The sequence below is a fragment of the Narcine bancroftii genome, chromosome 8, assembly GCF_036971445.1.
Source record: "Narcine bancroftii isolate sNarBan1 chromosome 8, sNarBan1.hap1, whole genome shotgun sequence".
Lineage (NCBI taxonomy): Eukaryota > Metazoa > Chordata > Chondrichthyes > Torpediniformes > Narcinidae > Narcine > Narcine bancroftii.
The window spans coordinates 87946000-87969865 of record NC_091476.1 but is presented as its reverse complement, the minus strand read 5'-3'; the positions used below and the strand labels follow the sequence as shown (position 1 = coordinate 87969865).

Below are 23866 nucleotides of genomic sequence, written 5' to 3'. Positions count from 1 at the left end.
CATACTTAATTTTTGACTGCCATAAGACAAATATTATCCATTACCATCATCCCCTCAAAATTGATCAGCAAACTCCAAGACCTGGGTCTCAACACCCCACTGTGTAATTGGATCATGAATTTCCTCACCTCCAGACTACAATCAGTGAGGATCGGTAAGAACATCTCTTCCACAACCTTCATTAGTACTGGATCACCACAGGGCTGTGTTCTTAGCCCCCATGCTCTACTCGTTATACACTTAGGACTGTGTGGCTTGGTACGACAATAACACCATCTACAAATTTGGTGAAGATACCACAGTAGTGGGTTGTATAAAATGGGTGATACAGGAGGGAAATTGAAAACTTGACTGAATGAAGCACCAACAACCTCACATACAATGTCACCAAAACCAAAGAGATGATTTTTGACTTTAGGAAGGGAAAACTAGAGGTGTACGATTCAGTAATCACTGGGAGATCAGAGGTGGAGTGGGTGAGCAAATTTAAGTTCTTTGGAGTCAATATTTTGAAGGATCTTTTCTGGACCCAACGCACCAATGGCATCATGAAGAAAGCAGGTCAGCACCTCTACTTCCTCATGAGTTTGCAGAGGTTTGGTATGACAACAGAAACCCTGGCAAATTTCTCCAGAGATATGGAGGAAAGTGTGCTGACTGGCTCCATCAGGGTCTGTTATGGGAACACCAATACCCTTGAGCGTAAAGCCCTCCAAAAGATAGTGGACACAGTCCAGGACATTAAAGGTAAAACCCTCCCCACCATTGAGAACATTTATAGGGAAACTGCCATCAGAAGGCAGCAGCAATCATCAAGGATCCACTCCATATGCTTTGCTCACGCTGCACTCATCAGGAAAGAGGTATCGGTGCCACAAGACTCACACCACCAGGTTCAGGAACAGCCTCTCCCCCTCCACCATCAGACTCCTCAACAACAAACTCAATCAGAGACTCATTTAAGGACTTTATTGGGTTTTTTTTTCCTCTCTGAATTGCACAGTCAGTTTTTTTACCTTAAACTTTCTTTGTTTATATGAGTACATCATGTGCAGTTTTTTTTGCACATCCAATTAGTGGTAATTCTGCCTCGCCCACAAGAAAAAGGAATCTCAGAGGTGTGTGATGTACTCTAACAATAAATCTGAAATGTGAAGGTCGACAACAGGCTGAAAAGAAAAATGGGACAGGTTGAAGCTTATTCTTTGGAAAGTGTAAAGGCAGCCTGTTTGGTTCTAGGAAAGATAGATTAAAATATTTTCCAGAAGCTTGGCTCTGTGGAATCAAAGAAACAGCAGGGTCAAAGTCAGAGATCAGTAGCTCCATAAAATCTGGTTGGTTGGTACGTACCACTTATAATGACCACGAGTGGATGATACATGTGGACAGTTCAACATGGTGAGTCTCCAGTATGGGGTTCCCATTAACTTGTTGGTTCACCCAATGTTAGTACCTTGTGGGGTCCAAGTTCTGCTGTAATTTCCCTTTTTACTCAGGGAATCTGCATTCAATGTACTCAGACATCCCCTATCAGCTGATGCGGGGAGAAAGTTGGCTGAAGAGTGACTTCTGTGAAGGCTAGGGTCTTAAGAGGAAACTGGGAAGCATCATGCACTGGTTAAAAAACTCATCTTTGATATTCATGTGCTGGGCTCCAAGATGGTTGAGAGAGAAAGGACTCCTTCTGCTGTTATCCATCAGCTTCAGCAAGTAGTTGTGGAAGGTCTGATAGGATCCATTACATTTGAGAATACCGAGTTCCATCTGTTCCTACTTCCATGTACTCAAGATGGCAGTAGATGAAAGCTGCTGTCTCGTCTTTGGAGTCTTCACTGCTGCCTCCCACCATTCTCTTCTGTGCCCCTCATGGAATCAGGATTGCTTGTTTGTAATGACTATGCGAGGGACATGCTGAGCTATGAGATCATTGTGGTCCACACTTCTCCCAGAGGTCGGAGTCTTTGGAACTGCCAGTCTCAATGGGCAGCAGATGCAGAGTTCTTGAGGCACAAGTAAAGAGATACTTGACCAAGAAGGAAGAGCGAGATGAAATGAGGGTGTAGTTAACCGGAAGGCGGAATTGAGGTTACAGTCATTGAAGAGGAGGTAGAGGAAAACTGCAAATTACTCAAAGCAAATTTGCATCTGCATTTCACTTTCTGGTTTGTTCCCATCTGGTTCCTGTAGGTTCCTTCACTGGTGACATCAAACCAAAAATGCACATGCATAGGAATTGTTAACTATGAATCCAAACAACGACATGTCCTTTTAGCCAATGCTCACATCAATGGCAAAGCAAGTGAGTAAATAAATATTTTTTGTGCACAAAAGCAGCATTATCACTTGCTCATGCTTTTTTTTTAAAAAAAGCAAATTTATCTTTTATGCAGAGGACGGAAAAGGCAGATCGTGCAGTCCTTTTATGCAGCCCAGAGCAGTGTGCCGGCTTCCCTGGGCAAAAGGGGGTGGGATGTGAGCACAGCAGCTGCCACCCTGCAACAGGCCCATCATCCTGCTGCCTGACAGTCCCCTCCATCCTGTTGCCCCAGAGCCCACAGCCCTGCTGCTTGAGCCCTACTGCTTCACAGCCCCCTGTCGCACTGCCTGATCCCCACTGCCTGACAGCCCTCTGCCCCACTGCCTGAGCCCTACTGCCTGATAGTTCCCTGCCCCACTGCCTGACAGCCCCACCACCCCACTTCCTTTCTCCATTCCCCTCCCTGTCCATTCCCTCCCTCTCTCTTCCATTCCCTGATCTCTCCCCTATCAGCCCCACACTGATCCCACCAGTCCGCTCCACCCCGACAGCCCCATCACTCCAATGTGCAGTTCACGCAATCTGCAATTTCCCCCCCCTACACACCTAGCGTTGAATGAAATGGTGCTTCCACCAGGAGTATGCAGGGTCCTGGCCATTTGGTCCAAGGGGTAGTTTGAGGGAATGGGTGGAGTGAGGGAGCGAGTGGCATGTGGGAGCAGGGCGAGGGAGTGGGCTGAGTGAGGGAGTAGGCAGAGTGAGGGAGCTGGGTAGAGTGAAGGAGCAGGGCAGAGTGAGGAAGCGTGGCAGAATGAGCGTGGCAGAGTGAGGGAGTGGGGTGGAATGAGGGAATGTGGCAGCATGAGGGAGCATGGCGGAGTGAGGGAGCAGGCATTGTGAGCAAGTGTGGTGGTGTGAGGCAGCAAGGAGCATGGCAGCATGAGGGAGTGGGCATCATGAGGAAGCAGGAGGAGTGAGAGAGGGGGCGGAGTGAGGGAGAGTGGCAGCGTGAGGGAACAGGAGGAGTGAGGGAGTGTGGTGGAGTGAGGAACGGGGCAGTGTGAGGGAGCGGGCAGAGTGAGGGAGTGGGCATTGTGAGGGAGTGTGGCAGAGTGAGCGAGCATAGCGCAGTGAGGGAGCGGGGCGAAGTGAGGGAGTGGGCTGTGAGGGAGCGGGCTGAGTGAGGGAGCTGGACGAAGTGAGAGAGCAGGTGGAGTGAGGGAATGTGGTGGTGTGAGGGAGCGAGGATGTGACAGCGTGAAGGAGCGGGTGGAGTGAGGAGCATGGCAGCATGAGGCAGCGGGTGGAGTGAGGGAGTGGGCATTGTGAGGGAGTGTGGCAGAGTGAGCGAGCATAGCGGAGTGAGGGAGCGGGTGGAGCGAGCGAGTGCAGCCTGACAGCTCCACCGGCTGATCTGTGACAGCACAGCGGGACAATGGGCTTTCAGCGGAACATCAATCACCCGATCTTCCTGTTTGCAGCTGCTTTCGTACAGGAGACGGAGTGAAGTCACTCCACCTCTGGCAGTAACCCCACCTCGGCAGAGGGGACGTGGAGCAAGTTGGACCAGCCAATCTTCCTTTGGACATTTTATGGCGGGAAGTGTAGCATCTTAAAGGCAGAGGAAACCTGTCTTTACAAATCGCTCATGTAAATGGCACTCCATGTTAATGCAACTCCTCACCAACAGACCACACTCACTGGGGGTTTTTATCCTTATCTTATTATCTTTTATTTTCTTTTTCTCCATGTTAACTCTACCAACACCCCTAATACACACCTCAATCAAATCCCCTCTCAACCTTCTACACTCCAAAGACCTAATTTACTTAACCTTTCCCTGTAATGTTGACCCTGTAACTTACTAGTGAATCTTCTCTGCACTCTCACCACCTTGTCTTTCTTTCTCTCAAATGTCCCACAGGATCACCTTACTTGGTGAACTGGTCTGTCCCCTTTATCTCCCACTCTGATTCTCACTCACTCTGATCTGGACTAAAAAAGTGAATTGCCAGAACGTTTCTGTCAAATTGCTTCCTAGACACCGGACTCCTCCTGACATTGAGTTGTTTTATTAACACATACACTCAGAAACAGTAAAAGTCTTTGTTTTATATGCGATCCAGCAAGTCAACTCTGATAGGAATAATCACATGCAAATAAATAAAATGCAGGGAATCATAGAACCATTGAATATTTCAACCTCTTCAGCCCTTCTATACTGTGCCGAACCACTTTTTTGCCTAGTCCCACTGACCTGCCCCCAGTCCATAGCCCTCCGTACACCACTCATCCATGAACCTGTCCAAATTCTTCTTAAATGTTAAAATTAAGCCCGTATTCTCACCACTTCAGCTGGCAGCTCGTTCCACGCTCCCACAGTTAAGTCAAAGAGTGCAGATTTTAGAGAAAATTACAGTTAAAGCAATGCAAGGGACCATCTTTTGACAACAAGAGATCCTTCTAAGAGTCTGATTGGTGGGGGTGGGGTGGGGGGGGTGGGAGGAAACTGTGTTTGGGTCTGGAGGTTATTGTTGTCAGGCATGTTTATTTTCTGGAGGTTGGTTTTTGTAAAGGCCTGAACTTGGTTTACCACTCTATCCAGTTTCTTGGGGTCTTAGTCAGTGCTTTGTAATCCAGACAGGATACTTCCCATGGTTCACCAATAAAAGTTGGCTGAAGGGATGAGCCAAAGTTCCTCATGTCAAGAAAGTAGACTCTCCTGTGGTGACATTGGACCTGGGCAGGTTGTACTTCTACTAACTGCATCTCAGCACCACTGGTATGTACAGGGATGTGACCAGCTCATTCTATTTGCTGACATTGAGGGATGGTTGTTACCTTGACAACATGTCACCAGTTCTCTATCTCTTTCCTTTGCTCCACTCTGTCTTCTAAAATCTGCACTGCGGCAAAGGGGTCATCTACAGACTTGTGATGATTGGCCACACAGCCACGTGTGTGTAAGGAGCATACTAAGGGACTGAATATGTGCTTGTGGGTTACCAGTGTTCAGGTTTATGGTGGAAGATACAATGTCATCAGTCCACATTACTTACAGTCTACAAATGCTGTGTGTGGAGAAAGCATGGCCTCCCTGCCTGTCTGGAATGTGTGTATTGCAGGTGATCATCTGTCCTCCCTGTCTGAAATTTATTTGGAAGTGATATCACCTGTCAATCAAGGTTGGATTCTGGCCACTAATTAGTGCACACCTTGACGTTGGCTAATTTAAATCACCTAGGGTCATTATTGGCTAGAAGCACAGATAAGCACTTTATTTAGCACCAACACAGAGCACGTTCACTCTCTCTGCCTCATAATCCAAGCCCTGGACACCACTCCAGGCCATGTCACTATTATGGACATTGCTGAAAGGGTTGGGGATAAAGTGTGCCCTACACCGAAGCTGAGCTCTAGTACTGTGATAGATCAATACTTGCAGTTGAGCCACACCCCTGTTGATAAGAGTACCAGGAACATATGTAAGAGTCCCTCTTTATAGTGTGTGAGCAGGGTCAGATATAGGTTTACCGTCGTCGGCGTCCAACTGACATCTAAATTGAATGTCTGTATCGTCGCTTATGTGAATTAGTTTTGTTTGTTTCCTGTGTGTTAATAAAAGTTACATGTGATTGTAACTCTTATGCCCTGACTCATCTCTCTGTGAACCCACTGAATCTGATACTCTTCGCAACACAACACGTCACGAAGCCGAGGATTTAGTTGCAGAGAGAGCAGGGTCAGCGCAAGAATGAGCATTAGAGGGGGGTATTAGGGTAACCAGGAGAGGCACAGTCCAACACTTGTAAACTCGCTCAGTGGTGGGGGGGTGGGGGTTCTGGAACCTACCTACCCAACATTAACATCCTCCGCCTCTCCGTCGTAGCAGGCGTAAGCACTGCTTTTATTGTGTGGAGAGTCATTAGCAAGTATGAAGCTAGATGCTAGTGACGCAGGGAGGGACGGGTCTGACGGCGAGCAATGTCCATGAGTGTAAGGAGGAGCCCAGCACCTTGCTTGCTGTGGGGGGAGGGGGGGAATGCCTGCAAATGCACCCCCTTTAGGCCGACCCCGAAAGAGAGTTCTGACATCCGTTTCTCGAAGTCCTGAAACATCAACTGCCTTTTGCATCCTACAGATACTGTGTGACCTGCTGAGTTCCCCAGCACTTCTGTGTACTGCACTGGACCCCAGCAGATGTTCTTGTTTACTCAACATGATGGAATTTTGGGATGGATTTGTTTGGGACTATGGTATTGAAGGCAGAGGTGCAGTTAATAAATAAAAGTTGGATGTAAATGTCCTTACTGTTCAGATGTTCCAACATACAATACAGGGGCAGGAGGATGGCATCCACGTGAATCTGCTGCCACAGTAGGCAAGTTGCTGTTGAATGACTGATCAACTGCTAAGCAACTCTCTGAGACTCCACTACTTATTTAATAATATTTATTAGAATATGTACTGTCCCTATCTCTATCTGTGCTATTTCTGTATGTGTGTTTGCACTGTGGACTGAAGAACACTGTTCTGTCAGATTGTTCTGGTACAATCAGACGATAAATAAACTTGATCTTGAAATTGTAGTGGAACGAGGCTGTCTGGGAGACTGATGTTAATGTGAGGCCTGACAAAACTTTAGAAACACATCATGATGATGGATATCAGAGCCACTGGGCAATAATCCCCGAAGCATGCTTAGGACGATAGAGGACTTCTTAAAGCAGATGGGGCCTTCAGCTTGTAGCAGGGAGAGGGGTTGAAGATGTCAGTGCATGCTCCCACCAGCTGGTCTGCACAGGTTCTCAGGACGTGGCCAGAGTCTCCATCCAGACCAGACAGAAGTAAAACACTAAAATCTGCATTTATCGTGGTTGAAGTGAAAACACATTGGAGATACTCAGCAGGTCAAACAGCAAAGATAAGGATACAGAAGTGACATTTTAGGCTTGAGATTGGTGCTGTATAAAGGACACTGTTTGACCAGCTGAGTTTCTCTAGCTTTGTATTTTCACTTTATTTTTATTTGAATTCAGTCCAAACACTCTGAGGAAGGCCGTGCTGACTTCTACAGCAGTAACCTTGCATGCAGATACAGAAAGCATGAGGTTGTCGAAGGTGAACTATTCAAAACTGCTGTTGAATTAATTGTGCTCAACGGGGAGGGGCGTATAGAATAATTACAGCATAGAAACAGGCCACTTCAGCTCCTCTAGTCTGTGCCGAACCACTTTCTCTTGCCTAGCTTCACTGAGTCCATAACCCTCCATCCCTGTCCCATCCATGTACCTGTCCAAATTTCCCTTAAATTGTAAAATTGAGCCCACATTTACCATTTCAGCTGGATACTCGTTCCACATTCTTACCACTCACTGAGTGAAGAAGTTCTCCATCATGTACTCCCTAAACCTTACCCCTTTCATTCATAACCCATGTCCTCTTGTTTGAATCTCACCCACCCTCAATGGAAAAAAGCCTATCTACATTTACTCTTTCGATCCCCCTCATAAGTTTAAATACCTTGATCAAATCTCCCCTCATTCTTCTATGCTCTGGGGAATAAAGTCCTAACCTGTTTAACCTTTCACTGTAACTCAGTCCCTGCAGTCTGGCCAACATCCAAGTAAATCTTTTCTGCACATTCTCTATCTATTGATATCTTTCCTGTTGTTAGGCCATCAAAACTGCACAGAATAATCCAAATTTGGCCTCACCAATGTCTTACACAACTTTAACGTAACATCCCAACTCCTGGACTCAATACTCTGATTTCTGAAGGCCAGTATGGTTGTTTACAATTCTTCTTGACTTAATTTTCTAGCTTGTGATAGAATTCACATCTATCCACAATCGATGGGGTGTCTATAAGTTCTGTCCGAGCTTCTGACTTGGTCTGGCCTGGCCTCTTAGCATCCTTTGTGACCTTGTGACGATCATAACTAGGTTTCTCACTTCGATCATGGTTACCCGACTTCATCACCTCAGTTCTAGAGTTTAATAAGGAGTGAATCACTCAGTTCTTATGGCTCCTGGTTGGGAAAGGTTCAGGTTGTTTTCTTTGGCACGCATTTGGTGATAAATCCTCGACAGCGGTGACATATTTACTTTGATTAGCTGCTGAGTTCTTAAACGTGGACTAATCTACCAATTCAAAGCAGTTACATGGTGGGTTATCTGTGCCCTTAGACTAGCTCTTCATCAGATTGTCTTCACCGGATCCTCATACTTCAGTTTCTACTGGTAGGTAGGGAAGAGGAGCCCAGTTTGGTTGTCAGCTATCCCCCAGGAGGGAAGGGTAGTAGTCTGTGATGGATGTGCAGCAGTGGTCCATGATGTTTGGGCTTCAGCTGGAACAGGAGACATTTTGATAGTTTTTTTGGCAACTCTTGAAGTCGATCTTGTTAATAGTCTTCAGCTTTGATGTACAAAGCCTCTGCATGTCATCTTAATGCTATAGACCACATTGTTAATGTTGTGCTAACCTCACGTCAGCCTGGGCTGAGATGTAGACTACCTGTACAGCAGAGAATACTTGCTGTACACCACAATATTTCCATATTTTGTGTGTTTCTGTTTTTTTGTGCTTTTGTTATGCTGCATGGATACAGAATGTTGTTCACTATTAACCACGTTGTCTCCAGCTGTGAACAATTCCATGGTTTGACAGGACTTGACCCTTCTTGACTGCTGCCCATCTGGCTTTCTCTGAAGCGGCTGTAACCCTCATGAATCTCACACACACGCCTCAGTGAAATAGTGAGTCCTCAGATTGCTGTAGCTTTAAGTCAATGAAGAGCATGTTGAAAGTTTTAGTTTTTCTAACTTAATTTAGAGATACAGCATGGTAACAGATCCTTATGGCCCATGAGTCCACGCTACCCAAATACACATATGTGACCAATTCACCTACAAACCCTGCATGCTGTTGGAATGTGGACAGAAACAGGAGGACCAGAGGAAAACTGAATGGTCACAAAGAGAACGTACAAGCTCCTTAAAGGCAGCACCAGGTTTAAAACCAGGTTTCTGTACTGTAATAACTTTATGCTAACTGCCATGCTAAACGTGCGGCCCTAATTTGCCTGAAAGTTTCCCAATAGACCTAAATAATCTGAATCTCTTCACTGTCTCAAGGCAAGGAGAGTTCTACAGATTCCCAAAGGCTTTGAGAACCTCTTCAACCATCTGACTGTCAAGAGGAGACCTCCACCTTGGTGGCCAACATCCAAATATCACCTATATTTCACAGAAGTCACAGAATAATACAGCTTGGAAATGGACCCATCAGCCCAACTTGTCCACGCTAAGCAAAAATGTCCCACCCACACTCATCCTAGCTTCCTGCATTTGGCCCATATCCCTCAAAGCTTACCCATCCAAATGTTTCTTAAACATTGCAATAGTATCTGCCTCAACGATCAACTCTGAAAGCTTCTTCCATATACCCACTACCCTCTGTGTAAAAATGATTCCCCTCTCACCTCTAACCTATACTTCTCGGTTCCTGACCTGTAGGCAAAAGTCTCTGTGCGTTCTTTTAATTATCCATTGTCCATAAAGAGAAAAAGGTTTTTCCTCAGTTGCATCCAATTATTTGTCAAGTTATTCACCTCAATGTTGAGCTCATGCGACTGATCTATCTTCTCCCTCCACCAACTCCAGTAATGAGATCCTCTGGCAGGAAACAACTCTGCTATGTTTAGTTACTTATAAGCTTGTAATTTCCAGTCACAAAGCCTTCCACAGAAAGCAAGAGACTGCCCCTTGCTTCCAGTGGATGCTGCAGGACTGGGTTTCTCCAGGACCTTTATATACCACACTAGACCGCAGTATTTGGAGACCTTGTTTAATTTATTTTAAAATTAAATGTTAATTTTTAAACAAATTTTAGACGTACAACACCATTTCAGCCCACGTGTCTGTGCCACCCAATTTATACCCAATTAACCTTCACCCCTGGTACATTTTGAACAGTGGAGTCCCAGGAGAAAACCCATGCAGACACGGAGAGAATGTAGAAACTCCTTACAGACAGTTCTCAAACCCCGCTCCCGATCTTTGGTGTTGTAAAGGTGTTGTGCTAACCGCTACACCAACCTTGCTGCCTTGTTTTACATACAAAGGATTCCATGCCCAATTATGGCAGCTAAGCCAAAATCTGTCTCTTTCAAATCTTGCCATGCGCATGTTTTTTTCCTTAGAGTGACCGTGTAGCATTTTTATGCATTGTTCCTGGGGAAACTACACTTAGAGTTGATGTAACGCATTCAAACCACGTCCCCATTGTAATACACTGCCTCAATAAACTGTATTCACTTTAAGTATAGCCTGTTACCTTTTGTGAGTTGTTGGTGAGCCATGTTTCCTGCTTCTTTCCAAACTACTTACAAGTGTGCAATGTAGTGGTCCTCCACCTTGGCAATAGAACCAATCCAGCTCCCAGCTGTTGCATTACCAGCAGATGGACAATGCATTTACAATGGGCTTTGATCCAGCTGGCGTTGAGACGGCATTGTGCTAACCATAATGTTACCCATGCCGCCTTAGCCTCAAGGTTGCTGTTCAGCACAGGGTATCCAAGGTAGCCCAGGTCTCTGGACCCTGGACTCTGTTTTCTTGTGATTGCAGCACTCCCACAGCAAATGGTAGGTGTGCAGATTAATTATGTACCTGACTGCTCTCACACTCAGTGACTCTGAATTGGATGTCCTGCTGTTTGCGCCCAGAAATAAACCATTTGTGTGACTCACCATTCTTGCTCTTGAATGATTATTAATTAATTTAATTTTTAATAGCGCTGATTTTATCGAGAACTTCCCATTGTAACTCTTGCAGGTGATAGATGCTAAATAAATCTAATAATTGTCCGACACAATTGGATGGTTTCATCTCGGCAAACACAGCCTCTCAGATTAGAGTTTGCCAATTAAGCCACGGTCCACTGAGTGATTACACCCATCAAGCTGAGCACAATTTGTTGGCTGCTGTGGGGTAACGTTTTCCAATTAGCCAGTTAAAGAGGAGCTCTCCTGATTCAGTAAGCGTTTGTTCACCTTATCATGCCTCCGTTCATCAGAACACATTTCAGGACTTCCTCACCTTTCCTCCTTATTTCTCTCTCTCTGCCTTTATGGAGGAATTCAACTCCCTGTTGTTTTTATTCTGAGGTTCCTCAGGTTCGCTCCTTCATTTCCTTCCCACTATTTGATGTCATGTGGAATGTGCCCAACGGAATCTTCCTCATTAATTCAACCTGGTAGACACTGGTGGAGGTGGGGGGTGGGGAACACTGCTTGCTCACCAGCACTGAATGCGTGTGTTGGTATCAGCCACATGTGGAACTCACCACATTTCAGTGAAGGTGAGTATGGAGACGAGAGTGCAAAGCTGCGAATATAATTGATATCCAAGCTGCTTTCTCTCCCTTTGAAGTCTTTGAAAAGCTGCAACAGAACCTTTGATCCATGTCCCACTTACATTTCCCACCTTTGCTGAATGGGCACATTCCACACCATCACTTTTTGTTCCATTATTATCTCGTAATACTACACTTAGAAAGTAACATACATGAAATTCTCTACCGTAAGGAAGACAGAAAGTCAAGTACCCTTCACAGAAATGAGGGTCCAGCGAGAAACGAACTCGCGACCCCTGGTTTACAAGACCAGTGCTCTAACCACTTGCTTGCTGCATTATTATCATCCCCAATGTCTGCTTCTGACAGAAGATCCTTGATCATATTTTCTGTTTCTTTTGTGTCCTTACATTATCTGGGCAGGATTCGCAATCTCGACCCCTGCTCCTTGTTTTGTTTTTGAATATTTTAATTTCGATTTTCATGGACTCATTAAAAATTCAAACAACCAACACAATCCCCTTCATATAACACAGAGTCTGTATTTATTCCCCTCCTCCCATCTTCTCACATCCCCCCCCACCCCAACACATGCTGGGAAAAACAACAGGGTAACTAAATGACAAAAGATAAGGAATAAAAAGAAAAAAAGAACTAAAAACAAAACTAAGAAAGCCCGTCATCTGCACCATGTCCCACTTTCTTAATCCCACTCATTTCCCTGCTGGATCAGATTGTTGCAGAACCCAAACTTCAAAGAAAGGGGAGCTCGTCAAATCTGAGTGACCATGTATTTCATACAACGTTGCCACATTCTAATGAATGTGTCATATTTCCTCCTTAGATTGTACTTGATTTTCTCCAGGGGGATACAATCTGCATTTCCCCATTCCGTTGTGTGGTATTTAGTGGGGAGTCGAACTTCTATGAAACCGGCTTATACTTCCTGGCTACCGACAAGGTGACCTTCATGGAATGAATTTGGTATTTGGATAGTCAAAACTGACCCCTGCTTCTTGTGGACCAATGAAACAGGAGAGGGTCAGGAAGAAAGGCATGGAGAGGGAAACAGACACAGAAATAGTGACACATGTTCTCGCGCGCTCACACACACACACACACACACACACACACACATTCACACACAAAATCACACATGCACAGATACACATGCGGACAAAAATACACTCACACACTCTCTCTCAGACACATATATGTGTGAGAGAGTATGTGGATATGTCGTGCATTATATATAATACACAAGCATTGAAAGAGAGAGAGAGAGTGAGGGAGAGAGAGTAATACAGAGACAGTGGGAGCGAGAGGCAGTGACAGTGAGAAACTTATTTATATAGAGACAGAGAAGAAATGAGAGGGGGAGGACTTATGTCTGTCATTTTAGCCAGTTAGCTGTTTATAATCGCTTTGAGGATTTGAGTGAAAAAGCACGAATGCAGCGACTGAGAAGTTGAATGTCTGAGATAACAGGGGCTGCACTTAGCAGTACAGACAAATTAAACAAAGCCTTGCTTTGTCTCATATCTTATTATAAATACTGCATCAAAAATCACATCAAAAGGTATAAAAAGGCTAGTGAAACACCCGGAGACTATAACAATGCATTAATCTCATTAAGAGCACATGGTGGCTTAGTTGAACAGCCATAAATATTCATAAATGTAAGCAAAGTAACTTGAAGTGTTTCTGAATTTCAGTGAGAAGCTTGACAGGATCAGTGTGTAGGATGGTGTTTATGCTGTTAAAGGAGAATAAATGAAGGAGTTTCAGGTCAGCAAATACCCAGTGCAATACATTGTAGGAGAGTAATAAGATGGAGAGGATGAGAGACGGCAAATGGCACTGCCTTAACTGAGAAGCCAGAGATCAATAGGAATTGGCTCACAGGTCTTGTCAGCAGACTCCAGGCAACCAGAAGGTTGAGCTCATGCCTTGATAGGCAGCTGGCTCCACAACTGATCTTGCCAGCTGCCGTTTGGGAGAGAGCCTTTGCTGGGCTCCGCAGGCAGTGGATAGATAGATTGGGGTGAAAGTAGACCTGCACTCGGCAAGGAATTCTCCTGCTCTCTGTTCTTGAAACAAAGATTTTTGGAGCTTGCTGGCTGTTGGAGTGGCTAAAGAATCGGAGCCAAGGCACCTTGCAAAGCGTGCTCTCGGCAGATGTTCATTCAGGCGCTAATTGACGAGTAGAAGGAGCCAAATGCTGGGGGCACAGACAGAATATCCAGCAGCAGGCACAATGCCTGGGTAGTGCTAACCATCCCCCTTCCTCCCTTCCCATTGTCTGCTCTGCTGGTCACAATGCAACCTGCTCGTGTGTCAAGCAAAAGCCATGGATGGGACATGGGGACACTGACAAGTGACACCTTGGAGACAGGCAGGTACATGAGGCACATTCCACACCATCACAGCTTGTGAGCATCTGTTTATTCTTCGGGCACCTTGTCTGTCACATGGTTTCAACTGAGCGCTGAGGATACTTGGGTACGTCGAATGGGCTGCCAGAGGAAGGGCTACATTTAAAGGCCATTTAGACAAGTACAAGGATTGTAAAGGGTTAGAGCAGTGGTTCCTAAATTTTGTGGGGCTGCCGCCCACTTAGCCTCCAGGCCACATCCTGACCGTCCCCCCCCGACCCCATACAATGGCACTAGGGAGGGTTTGTGGCAGCGCTGAGTGGGTTCAGGGAGTCGTGGCGGTGGCAGAGCTGAGCGGGGTGGGGGGGGAGCAGGTTAGTGACGCCAGTACAATGTGGTGGCCACCGAGACCAGCTCTCACGAGGGTGCCTCGTCGGCATTTATGTTGCTCGCACCAGCCACCCAGAGTCTGGCCAGAAAATTACTGAACTGGCTTCTTCATTAAACTTTTCAGCAGATTGAATAATTAAAGGACTGAAGGTTCAGAACATTCCCTTATTCCTCACCGCACCCCCCCCCCCCCTTGGATCTTTCCACTGCTCACTTGAGAATCGTAGATAAGAGGAATGTGGGTAAAAACGCAAGCAAATGGATCCAGGTCAGGAAGAGAAATTAATGAGCGTAAATGGGATGGTTCAAATGGCTTGTTTCTGAGCTGTAAACCTTGGTGATTAAAATTCTCTGAGGGTTTAATACAGGACAAAATGGAGCATGGAAACAGGCCCTTTGCCACACTGAATCCATCTGATCATACAGGGAGAATGGATAGACCTCACAGGCAGCACCGGAGGTCCGGTTCGAACCCAGGCCACCGGAGCTGAGAGATAAGATCTCTCATCACTGAATCATTGTGTTTCCAATGCTTTTACTGCTTTTTAGAACAAAGAACATTACAACACAGTGTAAACCCTTCAGCCCATGGTGATATGCTGACCTATGTAAACCCACTCCACAGCAATTGAATCCTTCCCTCACTCTCTGATAATTACCTTTTTTCTTCTTAAACATCCATTTAAGATTCTTTTGAATGTGCCTATTATAGCACGATCAATGACCACTCGCAAGCACGAAGCGAAGATTCAAAGGCTTTATCAACCAGAAGACCCAGATGTGCCTCTACATGCTGCATGCTCACGTCCGAGGTAGGTATGAGGGAGGAGACGAGGGCTCTCGGCCTTTATGGGGAGGAGCTACAGGTATAGAAGGCGGGTCAGCCTGCCCAGCCCAGTGAAGGATTGCCCGGAGTACTGTGTTCCACCACACCTCATGTAGCAGTCTCCACCACCACCCGCATCAATGCATTCAATGCACCTATCACTCTGTGTGTAAAAGAAATAAAACTCTGACATCTCCCAGGAACATTCTTCAAAGCAGATGGTCCTCTGGTATTGGCAATTGTCTCCCAGGGGGAGAAAACCCTCAACCAAAGCCCAACATTCACCCTAACCCCAACCCTCACCTTAACACCAACCCTCACCCTCACCTTCATCACAAACCCTCACCCTAACCCCAACCCTCAACCCAACCCTCACCCTAACACCAAGCATTACCCCAACCGCAACCCTCACCCTAACCCCAAACCTCATCCCAACCCCAACCCTCACCCTCACCATAACGTCAAACCTCAGCCCAACCCCAACCCTCACCCTCACCATAACCTCAAACCTCAGCCCAACCCCAACCCTCACCCTCACCCTAACCCAACACCAACCCTCACCCTCATACCAACCCTCTACTTAACCACAACCCTCACCCCAACCCCAACCCTCACCCACACCCCAACTCTCACCTTAACCTCAAACCCAAACCTCACCCTCACCCCAACACTCACCCTCAACCAAACCTCAACTCTCACCTTAACCTCAAACCCAAACCTCACCCTCACCCCAACACTCACCCTCAACCAAACCCCAACCCTTATCCTAACACCAATCCTCACCCTCACCCCAACCCTCACCCACACCATCACTCCAACCCTCACCCCAACCCAAATTCCAACCCTCACCCTCAAACCAACCCAAAACCTTGCCCTAACCCTCACATTAACCCAAACCTTCAACTTAACCCCAACCCTCACCCTCTCCAACTCTCACACTCACCCTAACCCAACCCTTAAACTAACCCCAAACACAATGATCATCCCAACCCTCACCTTAACCCCAACCCTCACCCCAGCCCTAATTCCAACCCACACCCTCACCCTAACCCTCACCATCACTCTCACCCCAACCTTCACCCCAAACCTCATGCTCATCCACTCCCCAACCCTCACCCTAATGCCAAACCACACCCTAACCCCACCAACACTCACCCTATCCCTCAGCCCAACCCTCACTCTCACACTCACACTCACCCTAACCCCAACTCACACCCTATCCTCAACCCCAACCCTCTGCCTCACCCCATCCCTCACCCTAATGTCAACCCTCATCTTAACTCCAACCCTCACCCCAACCCCAACAGTCAATCTAACCCCAATCGCAACCCTCACCCTCACCCTAACCCCAACACTAACCCTAACCCTAATTCCAACCCTCACCCTCAATCGAACCCCAACCTTTGTCCTCAAACCAACCCATAACCTCACACTCACACCAACCCCAACCCTCACCTTAACCCCAACCCCAACCCTCACCCTCATTCCCTCTCACAATCACCCTAACCCCAGCCCTCAAACTCACCCCAACCACAACCCTCACCCTTAAACCAACCCTCACCACAACCCTCAGCCCAACCCTCACCCTCAGCCCAACCCTCACTGCAATCCTCACCCCAACCCCAACACTAAGCCTCACACCAATGCCCAACCACACCCAAACACCAACCTTCAGCCCAACCCCAACGCCAACCGCACCCGCACCCCAACCCCAACTCTCATCCCAACCCCAACCCTCAACCTAACCCACAGCTCACCCCAACACTCACTCTCACCCTCACTCCAACCCTCACACTCACCCACACCCCAACTCTCACCTTAACCCCAACCCCAACCCTCACCCTAAACCCAACCCTCACACTCACCCAACCCTATCCATAACCCCAACCCTCACCCTCACTCCAACTCTCACACTCACCCTAACCACAACCCTCAAACCAACACCAACCCCAACCCTCATCCCAACCCTCACCTTAACACCAAAACTCACCCTCACCATAAACCCAACCTTCACCCTCACCACAATCCTCACCCTCACCCAAACACCAACCCTCAGCCTCACCCTTGACTCAAACCTCACTCAAAGACCAAACTCACCCCAAACATAACCCCCACCCTTACACCTACCCTCACCCAACCCTCAGCCCAACTCTCAGCCCAAACCTCACAATCACCCTCACCCCAAGTTTCACACCAACCCTCCTCCTAACACCAACCCTCACCCTCACCCCAACCCTCACAATCACCCTCACCCCAAGTTTCACCCCAACCCTCACCCTAACACTAACCCTTACCTTAACCCCCAACTCTAAACCTCACCCTCAGCCCAACCCTCACCGCAAACCTCACCCTAACCTGAGTCCTAACCCTAACTCACATCTGAACCATCACCCTCACCCTTAAGCTAACCCCAACCCTAACCATAAACCCAACCCTCACCCTCACACTAACACTCACCTTTACCCTCATCCCAACCCCAACACTCAGCCTCACACCAATGCTCACCCTCACCCTAACCCCATCCTTCACCCTAACCTAAAACTTCAGCCCAACACCAACCCCAACCTTCACCCTCAGCCCAATCCCAACTCTCACTCAAAACCTCAGCCTCACCCAACCCCAACCCTAACCTTAACTCCAACCCTCACCTTAACCCCTACCCTCACCCTAAACCCAACCCTCACCAACCCACACCCTCACCCTAACCCTAACCCTCAACCTCACACCAAACCTCATCATAACACTTACCTCAACCCCAACCCTCACCCCAAACCTCACACCAACCCCAACCCTCACCCCAAACCTCACACCAACTCCAACCCTCACACAAACCCTCACCCAACCCTCACCCTCACCCCAACTCCAACCCTCACCCTAATGCCAACCCTCACCCTAACCTCAACCCTCACCCAAACCCAACCTCAACCCTCACCCAATCCCTCACACAAACCCTCACATCAACCTCAACCCTCACACCAATCCCAACCCTCACCCAAACCCTCACCCCAACCCTCACCCCAACCCTCACCCTAACCCTCACCCTAACCCTCACCCTCACTCCAACTCCAACCCTCACCCTAATGCCAACCCTCACCCTAACCTCAACCCTCACCCAAACCCAACCCCAACCCTCACCCAATCCCTCACACAAACCCTCACATCAACCTCAACCCTCACACCAATCCCAACCCTCACCCAAACCCTCATCCCAACTCTCACCCCAACCCTCACCCTCACCCCAACTCCAACCCTCACCCTAATCCCAACCCTCACCCTAACCTCAACCCTCACCCAAACCCAACCTCAACCCTCACCCAATCCCTCAAACAAACCCTCACACCAACCCCAACCCTCACACCAATCCCAACCCTCACCCAAACCCTCACCCCAACCCTCACCCCAACCCTCACCCTAACCCTCACCCTCACCCCAACCCCAACCCTCACCCTAATGCCAACCCTCACCCTAACCTCAACCCTCACCCAAACTCCAACCCCAACCCTCACCTCAACCTCACCCTAACCCTCACCCTCACCCTCACCCTAAACCCAACCCTCACCCCAACCCCAAATCTTACCCAAACCCTAACCCAAACTCTCACCCCATCCTCAACCCCAACCCTCACCCTCACCCCATCCCTCACCCTAATGTCAACCCTCACCCTAACCCCAACCCCAACCCCAACACTCACCCTAACCCCAATCCCAACCCTCACCCTTACCCAACCCTCACCCCAACCCCAAACCTCAGCCCAACCCCAACCCTCACCCCAACCCCAACCATCACCCTAACCCCAACCCCAACCCTCACCTCAACCCTCACCCCAACCCAAACCATCACCTCAATCCCAAACCTCACCTCAACCCTAGTCCTAACCCTAACTCACACCTGAACCCCAACCCTCACTCTTACCCTAACCCTAACTCTCACCCTCTCCCTACCCTTAAACCTCACCCTAGCCCAACACTCACCCTCACCCTAGCCTAACTAACCCTCACACGAACCTTAACCCTAACCCTATCTTCACAAGCAGCCACTCTCCTCCAAGTTCCCCAGATCCCACACTTAGTCTCATTTATTTGTGTGCTGTGCATTCTGTCACATTCAAGATGAGCTTATACATCAGGATCATGAATGAAGTTTGTATTTATTGTCACAAGTTGAGATAAAGTTTGCCTTCAGCAGTCTAGCTGGACATCTCATACATCGTACGCCAGGTAAGGCACATTGCAGGAGTGCAGAGTTACAGAGAGTTTCAGTGGGTACAAAGCAAAAGCAACATCATTTTACTATTGTAAAGGTCATTCAGGAATTGGAAAATAACAGAAAAGAAATGGTTCCTGATGGTTTTTGCTATGAAAAATATAAAGAAGGAACTTCTAAATGCAGATGCTCTATCTCTGCAACTCCCACCTTTCTTCTCCCTCAACCTACCACATCTGAACAATCTCAGGAAGTTTTGTTACATTAAAGTCACCGTAATTGCATGTTTTCAGAGAAGAAATTGCAAAAAAGAAATGTATCAAAATGGAACTAATAATTGCTTATAAATTTAAAAAAATGAATTGGGGGTCTGGAATCCATTAATCCCATATGACCAGATCTATTGGGTATTGGCCCATGAGTAAACTTGAATATCAGAAGCATCAACTAATAGAGATCTGGAGTATTAAGGGTCTGGACATGGGTGTCTTGGGAATTAAGTGTTTGGAGGTTGAAGATCCAGGGTGTCAGAAGAGTAGATTATTGAGCATTATGAGTGTCACAAGTTGGAGGACTGGGGCATCCAGACCATTAGCCGTCCAGTGGGTGGGATGGCCAAACCCAGTTTTAGACCTTGGTGTTGAAAGACACCTCGACAGTCAGACAACCACTCAGGCAAGGTCCAGTGGGGTGATGTTTCATCGAGAGGTGATGTTACAGTCCGTGCTGGGCACTGGTTGGGGAGGGGTCAGAAGTTGAAAGGTAATGGCAGGTTAGGGATTGGTGCTTGGACTCCCCAATGTGCTTAGAGTAAGGGTGAAGGCCATTAACAGACACTGCATTAGATCTCAGGTTTAGTGAATTCGCCTGTGATGTTCAAGTGTGTATGGATGAGCTTTGAAAACATTTGCACGGCTGCCAGCTTCCATATGTCAGAGAGAGAGGGGGTAGAGAATGAGAGAGAGAGAGAGAAAAAGAGAGAGAGTCAGATAGACAGACAGAGATAGAGATAGAGAGAGAGAGAGAGAGAGAGAGAGAGAGAGAGAGAAAGAGAGAGAGAGAGAGAGAGAGGCTTTGTGAGCTCAGGTGGGATCTGCTTGGTCACATCAGGTCAGAAATCACAAATTATGCTGTTCATTCAAATTTTTATTGAAGCAAAATCTGTCAATGCTACTTTAGGCCAGATGTTAATGCAAATTAACAAATTCAAGCCAACTCCCTTTGGCCCTTTGAGTCACCAATGGCCATCAAACACCCATTTCCACTCATCCTGCATGAATGTATTTTATAACCCCAAACTCTCACCAACTTACTACTGATTCTATCACTGAAGGCATTCTGTAGTGGCCAGTTAACCTGCTTAACCACATGATTTTTGGATGTAGAAGGAAAAGGGACCACCTTAAAGAAACCCTCCCAGTCACTGGGAGAACATGCAAACTCCACAGAGACAGCATTGGATGCCAGGATTGAACCAGAGTCCCTGGAGCTATGAGGCAGCAGTTTACTAGCTTCTTGAGTGTGTTGCCCAGACTCTCATTTCACAGTTAGGTTGTGAAGTCATGCCCAGTTAATCTCAGAAGGCAAGATGGCTATCCATTGAAGAACTGAGGAAATCATATGCAAGGAATCTGCCACAGTTAGATTTTTTGCTTCAGCCATTCTTAATTTGGCTTTCATACCTAAATCAGAGTCAGCGAGTATCTTGTCTTTTGACAAGGACCCACATGGCAGGGCAGATCACATAGCATTCAAGGGGAGCTGGCCTATTCAATTCAAAATGCGCTTTTGGAAGGAGTCCATAAGACCATGAGATATAGGAGAAGAAGTAGGCTCTTCAACCCATTGAGTTCGTTCCACCATTCAGTCTTGAGCTGATCAATTTTCTCACTTAGGCCCACTCCCTGTCCTTCGCCCTTTGATGCCCTGGCTAATCAAGAACCAGTCAGAGAGTTGGAGTGGAGTGATGCTTTGTTTATAGGCCATTGACTAGTGGTGTGCCACAGGGATCGGCGCTGTTTGTTGTCTATATGAATCAGTGGAACATGAGTAGTAAAATTGTGGATAACACCAAAATTGGTGAGGCAGTGGACAATGAGGAAGGATGTCTTAGCCAGGAAGGTGAACCAACGAGTGGCAAATGGAATTTACCTCTGTCAAGTGTGAGGGGTTACACTTTGTTCAGTCAAACCACGGTAGGAATTATACTGCAAATACCAGGGTCCGAGAGAATGCTGTGGGACAGAATAATCTTTGGGCACAGGTAGATATGGGGAATAGAAGCCGTTTGGTATGTTTGCCTTCATTTGACAGGGCATTAAATGCAGAAGTTCAGAGTCAGAAATGATTGTCAAGAACCAGTCACGCAATTTGTTGTTTTGCAGCCTAAACCACTTTACAAAAATAAATTTTAAAAGTGCATGAAAAGTCAAAGTGAGGCAGTGTCTTTGGTTCATTGAATATTCAGGAATCTGACAGCAGCGGGGAAGAAGCTGCCCTTGTGCTGTTGAGTGCTCATCTTTAGGCTCCTGTACCTTTTATTCAATGGTAGCAGAGTGAAGAGGGCATGGCCTGGGTGGGTCCTTGAGAATAGAAGCTGTTTTCTTAAGACACCATCTCTTGTCGATGTCCTTGATGGAGTGAAGTAATGACAGACAATGCTGGAGATAACCAACATTTTGGGTTTGAGGTATGGAAAAATGTTGGCAGGCGTCCAAGAAAAAGAGTAAAGGGTGAAGGTGTGGTAGCAATGGAGGGAGGTGATAGGTGGAGAAGAGAGGGAGGGGACAACACTGATCAATGTGAGGAGGGATGGCTGGGCGAAAGGAGGGGGAAGGGTGGGAGGAGAACTATAAAGGAAAAGGAGGGAGAAGGGAAAGATTATCAGAAATTGGAAAAGTTGATGTGGATGCCATCGGGGTGGAGAGTGCCCAGACAGAAAATCAGATGGTGTTCTTCCAATTTGTGGGTGATCTTGGGGGGATAGTACACAAGGCCATGGACAGACATGTGAGTATGGGAGTGTAACACAGAACTGAAGTGTTTGGCGACTGGAAGATCTCTGTCATTAGCGTAGACAGAGCAAAGGTGCTCAACAAAGCGATCTCCCAAACTGCGCCCTGTCTCTCCGATGTAGAGAAGGCCACAAAGTGAAGCCCTTCATCAAGGTATGGAAAAAGGTCAGCAGTTGTCTGAGCAAAAGAGTAAAGTGGGGGGGGGAAGGGGAGAGTGAGGTATGGTCGCTAAGACAGGAGGTGATAGGTGGAGAAGGGAGGGAGTGGAGAGCAGCAATCAAGGGGAGGAGGGATGGTTGGGTGAATAGAGGGAGAAGCGGGGGAGGAGAACTGGAAAGGGGAAGTGATGGAGGGAGAGGGAAGAGAGGTTAGCAGAAACCAAAAGAATTTGCCCGGCATTGTGTGTGTTTTACGTCAACCACGGTGTCAACAGGTTTTTGTGTTTTACTTCTTAATGGAGTGAAGTCTGGAGCCCATGACGTTACTGGTTGAGTTAACATAACCTATGGCTTTTCTTCTTGTCCTGAGGATTGACACTTCTGTACCAGACAATGATTCAACCAGTCAGAATGACTTCCAGAGTATACCTGTAGAAGTTTTTGAGAATGATATACTGAATGTCCTCAAACATCTCAAATGAGGTTTCTTCATGACTACATCAACATGGGTGGGAGGGGGTATCTAGGACAGATCCTCACTGATGTTGACACCCAGGAATTTTAAGTTCTTGACCCTTTCCATTACTGAGTCATTGATGAAGACCAGATCGTGTTCTCCTGACTTTAACCTGAAGTCCAAAATCATCTCCTTGGTGTTGCTAATGTTGAGTCCAAGGTTGTTAGTGCGAGTTGATCTACCTCCCTTCTGTACTCTTCCTCTTTGCTGTTTACGAGTCTGCAGATAATGGTGGTGTCACTGGCAGATTTGTGGATAGAGTTAGAATTATGCCTGGCCACACAGTCATGGGTGTATAATGAATAGAGCAGTGGGCTAAGTGCACATTCTTGATATTCAGTGAGGAATAGATGTTGTTTCCAATTGGTACTGACTGTGGGACATCATGATAAAGCTGTACAAGGCCTTGGTGAGACTACATCTGATGCATTTTTGTGCAGTTCTAAATGCCCAGGTATAGGAGAATAAGGATACATTGGAAGGAATACAGAGAAGATTTACCAGGATGTTTCTGGGACTGGAATGGTTGAGTTATAGCGAGAGATTGGATTGGCTGGGTCTTTATTCCCGAGAGGGGAGGACGGAGAAGACCAACTGAATGCTCATAATATTTTTCCATGTTAAATGATAATAGAACTAGAAGGTGTAGGTCAGTGGTTCACAACTGGAGGCCATAGATGCTCTGTGGTTAGTAAGTGATTACTTAAGGTGGCATGTGAGTTGAAAGAAAAAGGTTCAGAACCACTGGTGTAGATTAAGGTGAGAGGG

At 47.0% G+C, this 23866-nt stretch overlaps 1 protein-coding gene across 5 annotated transcripts in view; it reads left to right on the top strand.

Annotated features, from left to right (window-relative positions):
- The window catches only part of LOC138740998 (uncharacterized), an 81240-nt gene that overhangs the window by 21716 nt on the left and 35658 nt on the right, over positions 1-23866 (top strand). The window contains exons 1-2 of one of the 5 annotated variants that reach the window (XM_069894419.1): positions 13943-14014; positions 15093-15192. In XM_069894419.1, the coding sequence (XP_069750520.1) occupies positions 15101-15192 (92 nt within the window). In that variant the 5' untranslated portion in view covers positions 13943-14014; positions 15093-15100. Of the gene's footprint in view, positions 1-6398; positions 6763-13942; positions 14118-15092; positions 15193-23866 lie in introns of those variants that run through there. The other 4 variants (XM_069894421.1, XM_069894420.1, XR_011343256.1 and 1 more) reach the window with 4 other exon arrangements.